The sequence below is a fragment of the Patella vulgata genome, chromosome 3, assembly GCF_932274485.2.
Source record: "Patella vulgata chromosome 3, xgPatVulg1.2, whole genome shotgun sequence".
In the NCBI taxonomy this organism is placed as follows: domain Eukaryota; kingdom Metazoa; phylum Mollusca; class Gastropoda; family Patellidae; genus Patella; species Patella vulgata.
This window is the reverse complement of record NC_065881.2, coordinates 35,564,658-35,581,244: the sequence shown is the minus strand read 5'-3', so window position 1 is coordinate 35,581,244 and position 16,587 is coordinate 35,564,658. Positions and strand designations below refer to the sequence as shown.

Sequence of the window (16,587 nt, the reverse complement as noted above, 5' to 3'; positions counted from 1 at the left end):
AGTAAATCTTATGCAAGAACCGATAGGAAAGCAAACATGGATAGATAAACCAGCACTTGGCAGTTTTCATCAACCCTTCCTTGAAGTGTCAAATTTGACAATGACCCCCCCCCCCCCAACGTGTATGGCGCTATTGCGTGTGGCATGTGCAGCTCAACGGTTCTGTTGGGGCGATAAGTTCTTCATCTGTGAACATACTCTCAAAGAATGTCAAGTGTCCACGACTATTTATCATATCACAACCTGCATAGGTATTTGCATTTCAATATCCCCTACTTTTTTTGAAGAGTGAGAAAGAGAGAGAGAGAGAGAAATGGGGTTTTAACGTCCACTCGACACAAACTAGGTCATTTCGGGACTAACATAGTTTTAATTTTATTTCATTAATTCGCTTGCGCGTAGGGGTCTTTAGCAGTGGGAGGAAACCGGAGGACCCGGAGAAAACCCACGAGGTTGGACAGGCGACCCTACTCCTTGTCACGTACAACCGGGGATTCGAAACCACGGCAGTTGACCCAATGACATGCCGTATGATACAGCACGCACGTGCTAACCATTCGGCCACCCAACCCCCTTTTTGAAAAGTATATTTTATAATTTAACCTTATATCTTCAACCTATTAGAACGTTTGGTAGGTTTTTGGTTTTGAAAAAAAAAAATGAACAAATTATAAAATATTATAGTTCATAGCGGGGGCCGATACAGGCGCGTGTCATGAGGGATTGGGGTGGGGAGGTCCGGACCCTCCCCTGCCCACACAGAGGATTTTTTTTTCTAATACATTCATTAAAATTATGTAGAACAAACGAACGTGCATTGCCGCCGTTTTGGCCCCACACCACTCTAATTCTATACATGTATACACCTAAATGAGCAGACCTAACGCCACAAGTATAATTGTACACTTGGTCTGTTTGATTCATTAAAATATATCAGGTACAGCTCATTTAAATATTCCAAATTTTCAATTTATTTATTCAAACATTTAAAGATACCTTCCCGCGTAGGCTACAAACTGTAATTTGATGATATATTTGGACTAAAAACATATTCAAACTAATTATTCTATCAAAAAGTTGCTTCAAATCTCCCTCAAAACGGGGGTCTGTTATTGAGTCAATTGGCGTGGTTTCGATTCCCCGGTTGTACGTGACAAGGAGTAGCGTCGCCTGTCCAGTCTCGTGGGGTTTTTTCCGGGTCCTCCCACTGCTAACCCTAAGCGCAAGCGAATTATTGAAATAAAATTGAACCATATGTTAGTCCCGAAATGACCTAGTTTATGTCGAGTGGACGTTAAACCCCATTTCTCACTCTCTCTCTCTCGACCTCAAAACTTTGTATTCGCGGGTAGATACCACAAGCTATAAATAAACTGTTGTTAGAAGCCATGTTTGGTCACCTAATTTGATCGAGAGAGCTTCCATTTTTCAGAATGTATTTTTCATTACTTACTGTCCATTTACCATACATATTGAGGCCTAAGTAAATTCTTAATTATTTTCTGTCAACTTCTGTTTCCGCCGTTTAATTGCAGAGTCTTTTGTAGGTTTACATCCCTCAATGTTCCCAAACCCCCTAACCATTTGATCAAGAAATAACAACCAATCCATCAGTCAAGCTAGCATACAATAAGCCGTCGGACAAGCTGTCGGGTTGCCAGTTAGTTATACCTTGACATTTTTGCCCAGTGCTTGCCCCATGGCTGTTCCAGTATTTTTCTTGTAAGATTGGCGTCTTACTTTCCATATATACCAAATTTATTTGAAATAAACACCCGATAAATACGTTTGGGACAATTTATCTTTAAAGACTAAAGGGCGCCTATCCGAGCAATTGCTTCTGCTTTGGCTCAGCTCTGTTTTTGCTCGGTCGTTGGCCAAGAAAAGATTCCATCTATACTTTCAAGTAACAGCAAATTATAATTCCAGTCAATTTAATTCCTGTCTGTTCTAAATACTGTTAATAAACGCCATTCTCTATTTACAACAGTATTGAAAGAGATAAATACAGTGTGGCGTTGTTTTAAGCTAGCCGTGGAAGCTGGGTCTAATCTGGCAGGATAATTCATCAAAATTTGAGTGAAGGCAATAAAATCTGAAGTTGACCCTGATACCTGACGTAATTCGCTTAAAGAATTAATATTTTACATAAAGTGTATCTGACATCTAGCTTAGTGACATATATTGATGTTTTCCTCTCAAACAGTCAAGTATTGAGAAATAATAAATAATATCACTTGGGGATAGATCTCATTATACACTATTCATGCCTATTATTTCTTTAAAGGAAGGGGTGAATATTTTTGGTACGTCAGTAAGTTAATCAGTTATAACTTGAAGTAAATGTCAAGAGCTTAGACTATTTCCTTGTGAGGTTTATAGCCACCTATCAATTTACTGACGAATTCCTCTCCATCAAAGCACATTTTGACAGCTTTTACGTGCGAGTGACGAAATCCAGCGCAGCTAAGTAGTTTGAAAAGAGAAATATAAATTATTTGTGATGAAGTAGCCTTGCTTTTCTGACCCATCATATTTAATCTCTCATTACCTATTAGGCAAGTTAGTTTGAGATAGTTACACGAATAACCTCGCTGCTTTTATAATTTATTGGATATAAAAACGAACGCTGTCCAGTGTGGACTTCAACAGGTACTGTTAGCATTCATTTTTATTTTAAAAGTATATGGATTGAGATTGACCAATATTTGAATTAAAATAATGCTTCATTCTAGAAACAATCATTCCTGGTAGTTGTTATTTGTTAGTTATTTAAGTATGAAATAATTAATACAATTTTACACGTTAAAGATTAGTAGTTCAACTGGGTTTTAATTAATTTCAGTATTCCAATGACGTTTCATCCTTGTCAAGTATTATATATTGTGCTGTTGGTTGCTGTGCCCGTGTCCGAGTCCTTAATCACAGAGGGGCCACTTCCTCTTCCATTGAAGGAATGCTACGAGCGTCATTACAGTAAACCCTTATCACAGGTTGTCGGCAAGACTCTGTGTTGGATGTGTGAAGCTCCTGTTCTAAGAAAAACTGAAGGCGTGGTCAAACAATTGTTACCGGCACAGAAAGCATATATCGATGGTCTATATAATTCCGTTGAGAATCATCATAGAGGGAAAAGACAGGCGCCAAGATGTTTAAGAAAGGAGTATCGACGACTCACAGATGATGAGAGAAGCGCTTTCCATCAAGCTGTTAATGCATTAAAATACGACACGGTATGTTCACAATATTATATTTACTAGTATAATGATTAACTATAATTTTACCATTCGAAGAGTTTGTTTTGGCTAATTAAAATATGATCAAGCACAGCAGGTTTAAAGGAGCTAAATCGCTAATATTTTGCATCTAGAAATTGACACAAATGGGTCACAACGCATATAATAATGTAATGTGAATGTATGTAAACTGATTTACATTCAATCGTTTCTGTTTTTACTGCATTTTCTAATCAGTATGTTCGGCGAAATACGCCAGAAGTCTCAATCGAATGGCAATCTCTAGCGCCTGGTTATTCCACTCTATACCGATAGTATTTATTGCACATGCTCTCCTGATAAGAATATGGCGTCACCGATTGACAGGACTTGTGGAATATATCTAGCCTCTTTCTACGAGTCCCTTGATAAAATGGCGCTGAAATACACCATGGTACACGATTCGTGTACCAACGGTAAATGTTTATTTTGTCTTAATTATTGGATATCAGAAGCCCATCTTTTCCCCGTAAGGTCACAACATCAATGTTGATTTAAATTGACAAGTAATTCGTGTTTTCAATGTCGAAGATTTTGGATGATATTGAGTTAGAGACTTAGTTAGCTACTTTAAACTCCCGATTATTTCGCTTGCCATTTATAAGATATGACATCCTTTTACTATATCTAAATGAAATTAGTATATACAACAATGATTAACTTTATGTGAAAGTGGGTCTCATACCTCAATGTAAACATATTTACTTGTAAATAATAAGCTGTAAAGGAAGGGAATAGCCAGATATTTCACATTGGTTGAAGTCAAAAGTAGTGTATCTTATTCCCTTTGTTTTGATCTCAGGTAAAGTGTTAAGAAAAAAGGAGATAATTACTATGGAAGGGTATCGCTGCCAATATTAAATGCTCTGCGACAATGTCGTTTACATTGATTATATGTAAAAAGTAAAATGTAGAAAGTCCTAATACCGATAATGATAAAGTCAAAATACCTCTAAGGCATGAGTTCAATGTAAAACGCCAAATGTTAAGTGTTAAATGACAAATGTCCCATTTCTCCTTCACGCTTTCTACATAGCATCTTTCGCACGTAGCATCAACTTTCATATGCAAATGTAGGATATCACGTGACTTATTAACAAATACGGAAACCTGGCACACTGTAAGCCAGAACAAGGATATTCACGACACTACAACAGGAAATCAGTTTAGCACAATAAAAATTGACTTACCTTGAGAATTTGGATGGTACTTTACCATGATTACGGGGTGGGGTCTGTGCAATGTCCAAATACGACATTCCAGGTATCATGTTACATATTAGTGAAAAGCACGTTCATTTTTTTTGTAAATATGTAAATAGTTTTATGGTACAATCGTATTTTCATAATTTAAATCAAATAAATATCACACTATTAAAGGGATATTCAAGTAAAAATACTAATCTAAATACGAAATTCCAGATACCATTTTACGTATCACGGATTGCTCTTTTCAAATATGCAAATAATTTTCTAGCACATTCATATTTGCTTAACTTTACAAAATAAGATTAAAGTTAAAGCGAAGGAAGCGTGTGTGTGTGTGTGTGTGTGTGGGGGGGGGACTAAACTAAACTAAACTAAACTAAAGATACGTTGCTTAATCAAAAATTCTGTATGTCCATACTAAAAAATGTAGTCATTCCTCTCTTTAAATATATTATTTATTTTTTGGGCGCAATGCTTATAATATATTGGGGTTTTTTTTTTTAATAGATCAATGTTAATTTGTCTGTACTCAACTCTCTTTATAGAGAGACCGGAAAAAGTAGGGGGTTAAAATATCAAAATACGGGTATTAATACGAAATTCCAGTTATTGTGTTATAAATTACTGGAAAGTATGTTTCTTTGGCTCTTTGAATCTATCAATTATTTCCTGGCACATTCATGATTCATGGTGTGCCAGCTAGTTTTACTGTTATCGTGCCGTGAATATCCTTAGTGTGCTGGTTTATAGTCTGCCGGGTTTCCGTATATGTTAATAAGTCACGTGATATCCTACATTTGCATATGAAAGTTGATGCTGTGCGAAAGATGCTATCTAGAATGCGTAAAGGGCAAATGTGATGTGGCGGAGTGCAAATGTAAACACGTCAAAACAAGCGGTTGCCATGCAAGATACGCCCACATTTTGCAAGCGATGGACAGAGAACAAGCTCCAAAAAAGAAGTGATTTTTTCGTACAATCAAGGGCCATAATTCAGGAAGTTATGATCCAATATGTGCGAATATCGAAAGGAACCAAGATCTTTGGGTTATAAATATGTATTTCAAGTTTCATCAAAATCGGATCAAAATGGTGAGCTCTATAGGGTCCACAACCTTGATATACCATATTTTTACGCTATTTGAGAACGAACGGCGGCCATTTTGTCTGTCAATTGTGGGCCAATTTTCACGAAATTCGAACTCCGTCGTCCTTAGGGTGTAACGGTGACATAATAATACGGTTTTTTTTAAATCTGATAACAATTATGACCTATATAGGGTCCACAAGCTAAAAACGCGATTTTTCGTACAATCAGGGACCATAATTCAGGAAGTTAAGGTCCGATATGCGCGAATATCGAAAGGAACCGAGATCTTTGGGTTATAAAATTACATTTCAAGTTTCAACAAAATCGGATAAAAATTGTGACCTCTATAGGGTCCACAACCTTGATATACCATATTTTTACGCTATTTGAGAACGAACGGCGGGCATTTTTGTCTGTCAATTTTGGGCCGATTTTCACGAAATTCGAACTCAGTCGTCCTTAGGGTGTAACGGTGATATAATAATACGTTTTTTTAAATCGGATAAAAATTATGACCTCTATAGGGTCCACAAGCTAAAAACGCGATTTTTCGTACAATCATGGGCCATAATTAAGAAAGTTACGGAACGATATGCGCGAATATCGAAAGGAACGGAGATCTTTGGGTTATAAACTTACATTTCAAGTTTCAACAAAATCGGATAAAAATTGTGACCTCTATAGGGTCCACAACCTTGATATACCATATTTTTACGCTATTTGAGAACGAACGACGGCCATTTTGTCTGTCAATTTTGTGCCGATTTTCACGAAATTCGAACTCAGTCGTCCTTAGGGTGTAACGGTGATATAATAATACGGTTTTTTAAATCGGATAAAAATTATGACTTCTATAGGGTCCACAAGCTAAAAACGCGATTTTTCTTACAAACAGGGGCCATAATTCAGGAAGTTACAGTCCGATATGTGCGAATATCGAAAGGAACTGAGATCTTTGGGTAATAAACTTACATTTCAAGTTTCAACAAAATCGGATAAAAATTGTGACCTCTATAGGGTACACAACCTTGATATACCATATTTTTTATGCTATTTGAGAACGAACGGCGGCCATTTTGTCTGTCAATTTTGGGCCGATTTTCACGAAATTCGAACTCAGTCGTCCTTAGGGTGTAACGGTGATATAATAATACGGTTTTTTAAATCGGATAAAAATTATGACTTCTATAGGGTCCACAAGCTAAAAACGCGATTTTTCGTACAAACAGGGGCTATAATTCAGGAAGTTACAGTCCGATATGCGCGAATATCGAAAGGAACTGAGATCTTTGGGTTATAAACTTATATTTCAAGTTTCAACAAAATCGGATAGAAATTGTGACCTCTATAGGGTCCACAAGCTAAAAACGTGATTTTTCGTACAAACAGGGGCCATAATCCATGAAGTTTCGATCCGATACATGCCAATATCGAAAGCAGCCGAGATTTTTTTGGGATAAAGCTATATTTCAAGTTTCGTCAAAATCGGACAAGAACTGTGACCTGTAGAGAGTCCACAAACAATTTGTGGACGTCCGGACGGACAGGGGCGACGACAATATACGTCCACATGAAAATGTGGGCGTATAAAAAGCATTTTCCCACAAAAGATTTGTCATTTAACATTTGACGTTTTACATTTAACTCTTGCCTTAGAGGTAATTTGACTTTATCATTATCGGTATTATTTTTTTTACATATAATCAATGGAAACGACATTGTCGCAGAGCATTTAATATTATCAGCGATACCCTTCCATAAATTACACCTTTTAGATGTTAATAAAATAACAAGAATAGATTTGCAGACAACACAAGTGTTACTCGAAACAAATTCAAACATGGCTTCCGCTATCCTGCTTCGATAATTTCTTGACTTATTTTTAAAGAACCTACACCATAAAATCTCAATTGGGGCCCGTGTTTAAAAAAATGGGAAAACGTCCATGAGCTGAAATTGGGGAAACATTAGTGACACCAGTGTTGGATTCATTTCACTTGAGTAATCAAAAGCTAAGAGAATGTTACAAATTTGGTTGAGTAAGTTCCAAAGGAGCTAAATCGCTAATATTTGGGACCTAGAAAATGACACAAATGAGTAGCAACGCATATAACAATGTAATAAGAATGTATATAAACTGATTTACATTCAATCGTTTCCGTTTTTACTCTAATTTCAAATCAGTTATGTTCGGCGATGATCTTGGAGATTTCGCTTTTGACAATTGTATTTTTCTGTGCAAAAAAAAAAAAACAAAAAAAAAAAAAATCTCCGATCTATGGGGTGCTACAACATTTCTGTATATTTTGTCTATTTCAGTCAGTAACACCGAATAGATATGACGCTATTGCTTCACTTCATACTGGCACTGCATCCTTAGTAGCTCATGGTGGACCACTTTTTCCTAGTTGGCATAGAATATACCTTTTAATGTAAGTTTCAGAATACATTTGTAATTTTAACCAGCGGCTGCCAGGCAGGATACGCCCACATTTTGCAAGAGATGGGTAGAGAACAAGCTAAGAACAAAAACGTTATTTTGTACAATCAGGGGCCATAATCCAGAAAGGTATGGTCTGAAATGCGCAAGTATCAAAAGGGACTGAGACTTTTGGAATATACAGATTTTTTAAGTAACATCCAAATTGGATAAAAATTGTGACCTCTAGAGGGCCCATAACCTTTGTATTATATACTTATACACAATTTGTGCACAAAGAGCGGCCATTCTGTCCCAAAATTCGAATTTAACCTTCATTATGGTAGAATGGTGATATATCTAAACAGTTTCTAAAATCGGAAAAAAAAATGTGACCTCTAGAGAATCCACAAACTAAAAATGCGATTTTCGACTAATCAGGGGCCATAATCCAGGAAGTTACGTTCGGATATGTGGAGGCAGACCACCATTAAATTTCATCATCTCGGTACCACGAATTGTAGTTCGTCTATTTATAGCAATTCTCTCTCTCTCTCTTTTCTCCCCTTTTGCATGCCCATTTGTGTTGATTTTTTGGTCTAGAATGGACGAAGAGGGTTTGAATTAACATTTTCTGCCAGGTTTTGGTAAATATTCATGATTTTGAGGCGGAAGGATAAGAGGGTTATCAGGTTAGCTACGGCGATATGTACGGCAACTAGTTACATGTTTTTTTTAGTATGCTTCTGCAAGTTTGTGTATCTCAAAATTTTGGTGGTCAACCTCATACAAATTTTAGTGCAAAGACATGACCATTTGTTCCTCTGTCTGTAGTGAAAAGCATTCAGCCCAACGAAAATTTGGGGAAAAGTTGGAGGTGGGCAAAGAGGCCAGAATTAACATTCAAGTCAATGGGGAAATTAATGGTGGTCTGTCTCCATGTATGATTATCAAAAGGAACCAATATCTTTATGATAAAAACATATATTTCAAGTTTCATCCAAATCGGATAAAAACTGTGGCTTCTAGGGGGTCCAAAACCTTGATATACCATATTTTTTTTTAACACTATTTGAGTACAAGGTGCGGCCTTTTTGCCCGTCAGTTTTTGTCCGATTTTCACGAAGTTTGAACTTAATCATCATTAGTGTATAACTGTGATATATTCACACGTTTTTTTTTTAAATCGGATAAAAATTGTGACCTCTATATTATTATTATTATTACAGCATGTTTCTAGTGCGCCCTTTCATATAACATGTTCAGGGGCACTTTACAAAGTGACAATGTAATTATAAATAAACAACAAGGTTATGGACATGTTAACAATTGTATACAGAGTCAGTTAAAAGCCTGATTAAATAAATGTGTTTTAAGCTGTTTTTTAAAAGAATATAGAAATGTACAACATCTTAAACTAAATGGTTGATTATTCCATAAAACAGGTGCTAGATACGTAAAAGCCTGACCATAAGAGACTAATTGAACAGGTTTGGGCTTTAAAAGTATTCTATACTCAGCCAAATTAAAAACTTGACACTCGGGATTTTCGGGACTAGAGTTTTAATATTTGGTTTAAGGCAACTATTTTAGTGTTATGTTGTGCACAGACAACCTTGACATCAACAGAAAGCAAGAATACGTCTCGCCGAAAGTCCTTGACATTGATAACGTTCGTGATGTCACAGTACCCCCCAAAATGAAATTCACAGACTTGGAGAACAATCGGAATAAAGTGTTTAGTAACGGTTGTGGCCTCCTCTAGCGTCTCGTACTGCCACACAACGTCTTCTCATGGATCTCAGAACATTACTAAAACCTACCCGAGGAATACGTCGCCACTGCTCAGCAAGAGCATGTTGATGGTCCTGCAACGTCAGTGGTGGATTCACTTGCTGACGAACACGTCGACCCAGTTCGTCCCAGATGTGTTCAATAGGATTAAGGCCGGGGCTAAGCGACGGCCAATCCAGGACTTGGACACGGGCATTTCTTAAAAGATTCTGGGTAGCAATTGCTGTATGGGGTCGAGCATTGTCTTGTTGAAACGCTAGTCCAGGCCCATGTCTCTGCAAAATCTGATCCCTGTACTGGACAGCATTTAAGTGCCCTTGGACAACAACAAGAGGAGAACGTCCATGTGCACAAAAAGAACCCCAAACCATGACGCTGCCGCCACCAAATCGGTCAACTTCTCTGACGCATACTTGAGCGTAACGTTCACCTCGTCTGCGGTACACTCGGACCCTGCCATCGGCAAATCTCAAAGTGAATCGAGATTCGTCACTAAAGACAACCGAATTCCACTGTCTTTGAGTAAATCTTATTTGTCTTGTGGCCCACACAAGTCGGTTACGGCGATAAAGAGGTGTCAATATTGGTCCATTATAGGGCCCCCGAGCTTGAAGACCAGCAGCCTGCAAGCGATTTCGAACAGTTTGTGCAGTTACCCTTTCATCAAACATCTCTCTACTTGTGGAGCTTCTAGTGACAAATCTGTTTCTTAGATGACGTAATCGTATTGCGTGATCTTCCTGGAGTGACGTCACACGTGGCGCTCCCGCCCTTGGGCGGTCGGCAATAGTTCCAGTTTGAAGCACTCTCATTCTAAGATTAATTATTGTCTGGCGTGAACAATTGAAGGCTCTTGCAACAGTGACCACAGACTGACCAGCATAGAGCCTACCTATAGCACGTAGACGTTCTACATTTGAAAGGCGCTGCATTTTCTAACAAAGATGAAAATAACAATTTTAATTTGTTTTTCCAGTTCAAGTTACGTGTGCGTGTTCAGTTTAAGCAAACGTGCATCGATTGACCTCACGAGTTTGTGTTTGCACGTGTTTTTCATCTTTATATGCTCAAAAGTCACGTGATCCACGTGACTTTACAATTTTATGAAATTAAAGGCTTCTTACTAATTACTATCGTTAGAAACACTTTAAAATTTATTTGACTTACCAGAAAAAAAATTCTGTTGAAATTCATCAGTGTCAAGTTTTTAATTTGGCTGAGTATATCTGATGTACGTAATGTTCGGCCATGTGTATAAAGTTCTAAAAGATCCGAGAGGTAAACAGGAGCTAAATTATTTAAACATTTAAAAGTAAGTAATAAAATCTTAAAATCAATTCGATATTTAACAGGTAACCAGTGTAAATTATATAAAACAGGAGTTATGTGGTCACATTTCTTAGTTAAAGTAACACGTCTAGCTGCAGTATTCTGTACTTTTTGTAATTTATCTATCAGCTTAAAAGGTAAACCAACTAAAAGTGAATTAAGTTATCTAATCGAGAAGTGATCAGAGAATTAACAAGTGACCTCTACAGTTACAAATTTACGTATTTTACCTATATTTCTGATATTAAAATAGCACAATTTACAAATATTATTTACTTGAGCTCCCATAAGCATAAAACTATCAAAGATTGCCCAAATATTACGAGCAGAATAAGATGAAAATATATCACAATTATAATTATCATGTGCAAATTTACATAATTGATGCCTTGAGCCTAATAACAAATATTCGGTTTTATCATCATTCAATTTGAGAAAGTTCTTCGACATCCATCTTCTAATTTCACTAATACAGTTCTCAAGTTGCAATTTTGATAAATTGAAAGAAGATGGACAATTAGGTGTAAATGAAATATATAATTGAGTATCATCGGCATACAAATAAAAGCTGAGACCATATTTTCTGACAATATCACCTAATGGTGACGTATAGAGGGTAAATAAAATCGGACCAAGAACAGAACCTTGAGGAACACCAGATGACAAAACAAATTCAGATGACGATTTACAATTAACTAAAATACACCGTTTTCTACCCACAATATAGCTTTCTAAAAGATTTAATGCAGAGCCACAAATACCGAATTAAAGAATGGAAGGGTCTACCGTGTCAAAAGCAGCAGATAAATCTAATAAAATTGAAAATGTACATTTTCTATTATCAATTGACCTGGGTTAAAGCTGTTTCGATACTGTGAAATTGTTTATAAGCACTTTGAAATGGTTCATACAAACAGTTATCATCTAGATGGGCCTTTATCATAGAAGCAATACATTTCTTCAATATTTGAGAAATAAAACTTAAGAAATACACAGGTCTGTAATTTTTAAAAAAAACATTAGGATCCAGTGTAGACTTTTTGTTTAAAGGGGTATATAAGCTTGTTTGAAAACGCTGGGAGTAGTAGAGGATGATATACAAGAATTAATAATATTGGTAAAAACTGGAATAACTTCGTCTAGACAGTCCTTAAGAATAGGAGTCGGAACAGGGGTTCATTCCCATATCATATTTAGGTGGTTGTCGCTGGTCACTTGAATACTGCAATAACTGAATTTCAATCATCTTTTGCTCTTCTTGCAAAAATGCCATTACTTAAAAAATATTAGAATAAGTTTTTGCCATCCCTCTAACGGTGATATACTAAAACGGTTTTTGAAATCTGATAAAAACTGTGACCTCTAGAGGGACCACAATCTAAAAACGCGATTTTTCGTACACTCAGGAGCCATAATTCAGGAAGTTACGACCCGATATGCGAGAATATCGAAAGAAACCAAGATCTTTGAGTTATAAACATGCATGTCAAGTTTCATCAAAATCGGATAAAAATTGTGACCTCTAGAGTGTCCACAGGCTAAAAACGTGATTTTTCGTACAATCTGGGGGCCATAATCCATAAAGTTATGGTCCGATACATGCCAATATCGAAAGGGTCCGAGATCTTTGGGAGATTGAACTATATTTCAAGTTTCGTCAAAATCGGATAAAAATTGTGACCTGTAGAGTGTCCACAAACAAATTGTGGACGGACGGACAGGGGCGACGACAATATACGTCCACGGGAAAATGTAGGCATATAAAAATGTTAGTGAATGTTAATATAGACTGTGTGCACATGGTTGTCAGTCTGTATACTTTGAAAGTACACTATATAATAAAGAAAAAAATAGCTAAAGCATTAAATTAGCACAAGAATTAAACAGTTATAATTGGGTTTGAGCTCTGATTTTAAAACGGCTGATGGATTATATATTTCAGGTTTGAAAGGGCTTTACAGGAAAAGGTTCCTGGGGTATGCTTACCATACATAGATAACACCATTGAAAGTGAGGTAGACGTCAATGAGATATCACATTTGTTTTCAGAAGATTTTGCCGGAACAGCTAATGGTGTTGTCACGTCGGGTCCATTCGCTAACTGGACAACTCCCGTTGGTCCGTTAACTAGAAATGTTGGTAACCAAGCCGTACCAATGTCTAAATTGCAATTAGATGGCATAATGTCACGTAATTCAATGGAAGAAATCAATGAACCATCTGAAAATGCAGAATTTAGTTTGGAATTTAATCACGGGGCTTTTCACATTTTTATCGGAGGTCACATGGAAAATTTAGACAGGGCGTCGTTCGATCCGTTATTTTTCCTTCATCACTGCTACATAGACAAAGTCTGGCAATTATTTCGTGAAAAACTGCGTAGTATTGGTGTTGATCCAAACATTTACCCTGAAATGTCTAACACTCCATCACTTCAGATCGCTAATGCACTTCTTGGATTTGGTAACGTGACAGCATCGGAAAGTTATAGTGATATATTTGAATTATATGACTACGAGCCAGCACCAGAATGTAGCCAAATAAATCCAAGTTGTGGTTCAACAAAGTACCTTCAATGTAATACAGACACGTGGAGATGTGTACCAGTTGATCCGAATACAGTAACAGGGCCAATTAATCCCGGGCCAGTTAGTCCCGGGCCTATTAATCCCGGGCCAGTTAGTCCCGGGCCTGTTAATCCCGGGCCTATCAACCATGGTCAAAACTGCTCTAAAAGGGACAAAAAAAGGTTTATTCGATCTCCAAAATCTTGTCAGAACACATTTTGTATTGATAGCAAATGTGACATTAACCAGTGGATTTATATTCCAGTTAAAATCATCACAACCCGACCTCCTGAATTTAAAGGAAGTCTATCATTTCCTGTAAAAAATGGACATGTTGAAACTGGAGAGGATATTTATGGGCTGTCAGCATACACGAATGTCAATCAGTATGTTAAGCCGAGACTTGTTGAACCTAAAGGTTATGGAAACTGTGAAGATACTCAAGGTATAGGCCAAATTTTCATTTCTTCGCAAGGTATTAATTATGAGGGTTATTATTCTGAATCATCCATCGTTGATCAACGTCTTGCTACGTCAATGAGCATTGCATACATGGCAGTAAAGAATATGGGACGGACTGGAAAAACCACTGCACTTTTGAGAGCTTTTGATCAATGCGGACGTATTTGTCACACGGCATGCAAAGTTCCTGGTTCTAATCCGGCAAAATATCGGCCATGTTCCGGAGTTGTTAATATCACGCCCGATCTACCTAAACAGTACGGAACTTCCTACGGAGAGGCACTGCTTGATGTTTGGGGTTACAGAAATGACAGAGAGTGTCCCACTTTTGACACAGACGACTTTTTTATATCTTTCTATTGTGATTATAAAGATCGATTACCATGGGTGAAAGAACTACCAAAACCAGTTCCACCCCCGGCACCTTTACCAATTGTTACACAAGGTAAGTACCAATCAGTTCGTTCAACTAATCACCTTTTGTGATGAATAGTAATAAAGCAAGGAAGGTGATTTAGTTATGGACCTGACCCGAATGACATATCTGTTGAAGACTTAATATATCATTATCAATTATGTCACACCAATGTGAGTCACGTCGTCTTATTTCTAACATTAAACACCATAAAGAAAAACCTTTAGCCATTGCCTTCTATCCATAAAGTCTTAAGTGCGCATTGAAAAAATATGAACAGTCCAAAGTTAGTCGTGTTTATAGTGATTTGCAGGTATAATAGGCATTTTTGTGAAACATGGTTATTGATTTAGTAGAAGGGATTACAATATCTGTCAAAAAGAGGGAATCGATTAAATAATAACATCCTGCTTTGACATTAAAACAAATAAATAAGCAATGTTATGAAAATAGCCTTTAAACAAAGGTTAACTATTGTTTATGTTGATATTGTTTCAGGTTGTCAAGTGTCACCAGGATGTACTGTAGATATAGCATGTGAAAACAAGAGATGTAAGAAATACGGCGCAAGGTTCCCCTGTATGGATGATTGTTCCCAATATGCACTTTGCGTTTACGGTCAGTTTAGGTCGAGATCATGTCCACGTGGAATGATATATAGCTCCACTAGAAATACCTGTGTTATAGGAACTTGCTCGAATACCAAGGTAATTGGTGGTAGGGATCAAATGTTTTCAATGTTTAATACTCCAATACTAGGTTAGTCGGTACATCGTAGAAACTTTGCTCAACGTGACTATATACTCTATATATAATTGCGCCATATAAAATATACCAATGTTATCATACGATTTATTTTTCCCCGGAAGTTTACATAGATGACAAAATATTAGTTCAGGCATGCACAAATCAAAGGATTATTTGTCACCGATGGCCCGACACCTCTTTGGTACCAAACCGCCGAGCCACACACTCGGCGCACACCATAAAGATTTCTAGTTACCGACATTTGTCAGCGATAGTATGTCGGTCTCGAGAGTTCGTTATCGCCTTCATTCTTGGGTCTCTTTAAGGGTTCAGTCACACAACTTTGTGATCGCCACCAAAAGCTTAAAGATACATTATGTAAGATTTAGATAATGAGCTAGCCATAAAGATTTCTAGTTACCGACATTTGTCAGCGATAGTATGTCGTTCTCGAGAGTTCGTTATCGCCAGGGGCGGATTGGGGCCGGGAACCTACTCGGGCTCCCTTGTCGGAGCGACCCCTTTTACAATCTGGTTAAAACACAGATCCTATTTCGTTTCGTTTTTATAGTTCAAAATTTCGTTTTACTTGTCTTTACTACACTTGGATCTGGAAGAGTTGTTATTTACTGTGTGAACCTTGCAATTTTATAAACGGATTTCTTCGATTATGAACAAACTATTTAACTTTGGTTATTATAAACTTACCTGTGTGTTTGAAATCAACTCCGGTTAAATAAAATCCATTGCACAATTAAATATCACAACGAATAAAAAAGTTCTCTCTTGAAAAATTGAACTCAAACTTTTGACATAGGGCAATACAAAAATGGAAGCCGGTTACGTCACTCTTCGGGAGATATCATTTCGTATAAATGGGTGACAGCATGCTACATCGAAACGTTTTACAGTACATTTACGACAATTCGTGGTATTAGCCTCGTCTTGGTATTGAGTTTGGGGGTTCGGCCCATATCTCTCTACCCGTATTTTATTACGGTACCATAGTTTTACATTCTAGTAAAATCCCTGCAAGGTTTATACATTTTCTTTTGAAATAATATAATTTTGTTTCAACTATTGGCCCTTTCTATACAGACTGTGGATAGTTTCCCTAATTACGCTCCGGTCAAAACTGTCGAATCTGGAAGTAAATGTACGCTTCTTACGAGGTCTTATAGGTTTTTTGGCATTATAACCCACAGAATTGGCACCTTCAGGGCTGCCGCAACACGCTTGTATATATTTCTGAAACGGTTATCGTTTCCTCGAAAGAATGAT

General features: G+C 37.1%; 1 protein-coding gene across 2 annotated transcripts; it reads left to right on the top strand.

Annotated features, from left to right (window-relative positions):
* Positions 1-2,432: 2,432 nt before the first annotated feature.
* Positions 2,433-15,402, top strand: LOC126816704 (uncharacterized). Of its 2 annotated transcripts, none has more exons than XM_050543448.2 (5): positions 2,433-2,558; positions 2,846-3,233; positions 7,893-8,005; positions 13,058-14,589; positions 15,058-15,402. In XM_050543448.2, exons 2-5 carry the CDS (start codon positions 2,853-2,855, stop codon positions 15,321-15,323), a joined length of 2,292 nt encoding a protein of 763 aa, XP_050399405.2. In that variant the 5' UTR covers positions 2,433-2,558; positions 2,846-2,852; the 3' UTR covers positions 15,324-15,402. The 2 variants fall into 2 exon arrangements, with proteins under 2 accessions (XP_050399405.2, XP_050399404.2); XM_050543447.2 differs by having other exon boundaries at positions 2,433-2,652.
* Positions 15,403-16,587: the final 1,185 nt, after the last annotated feature.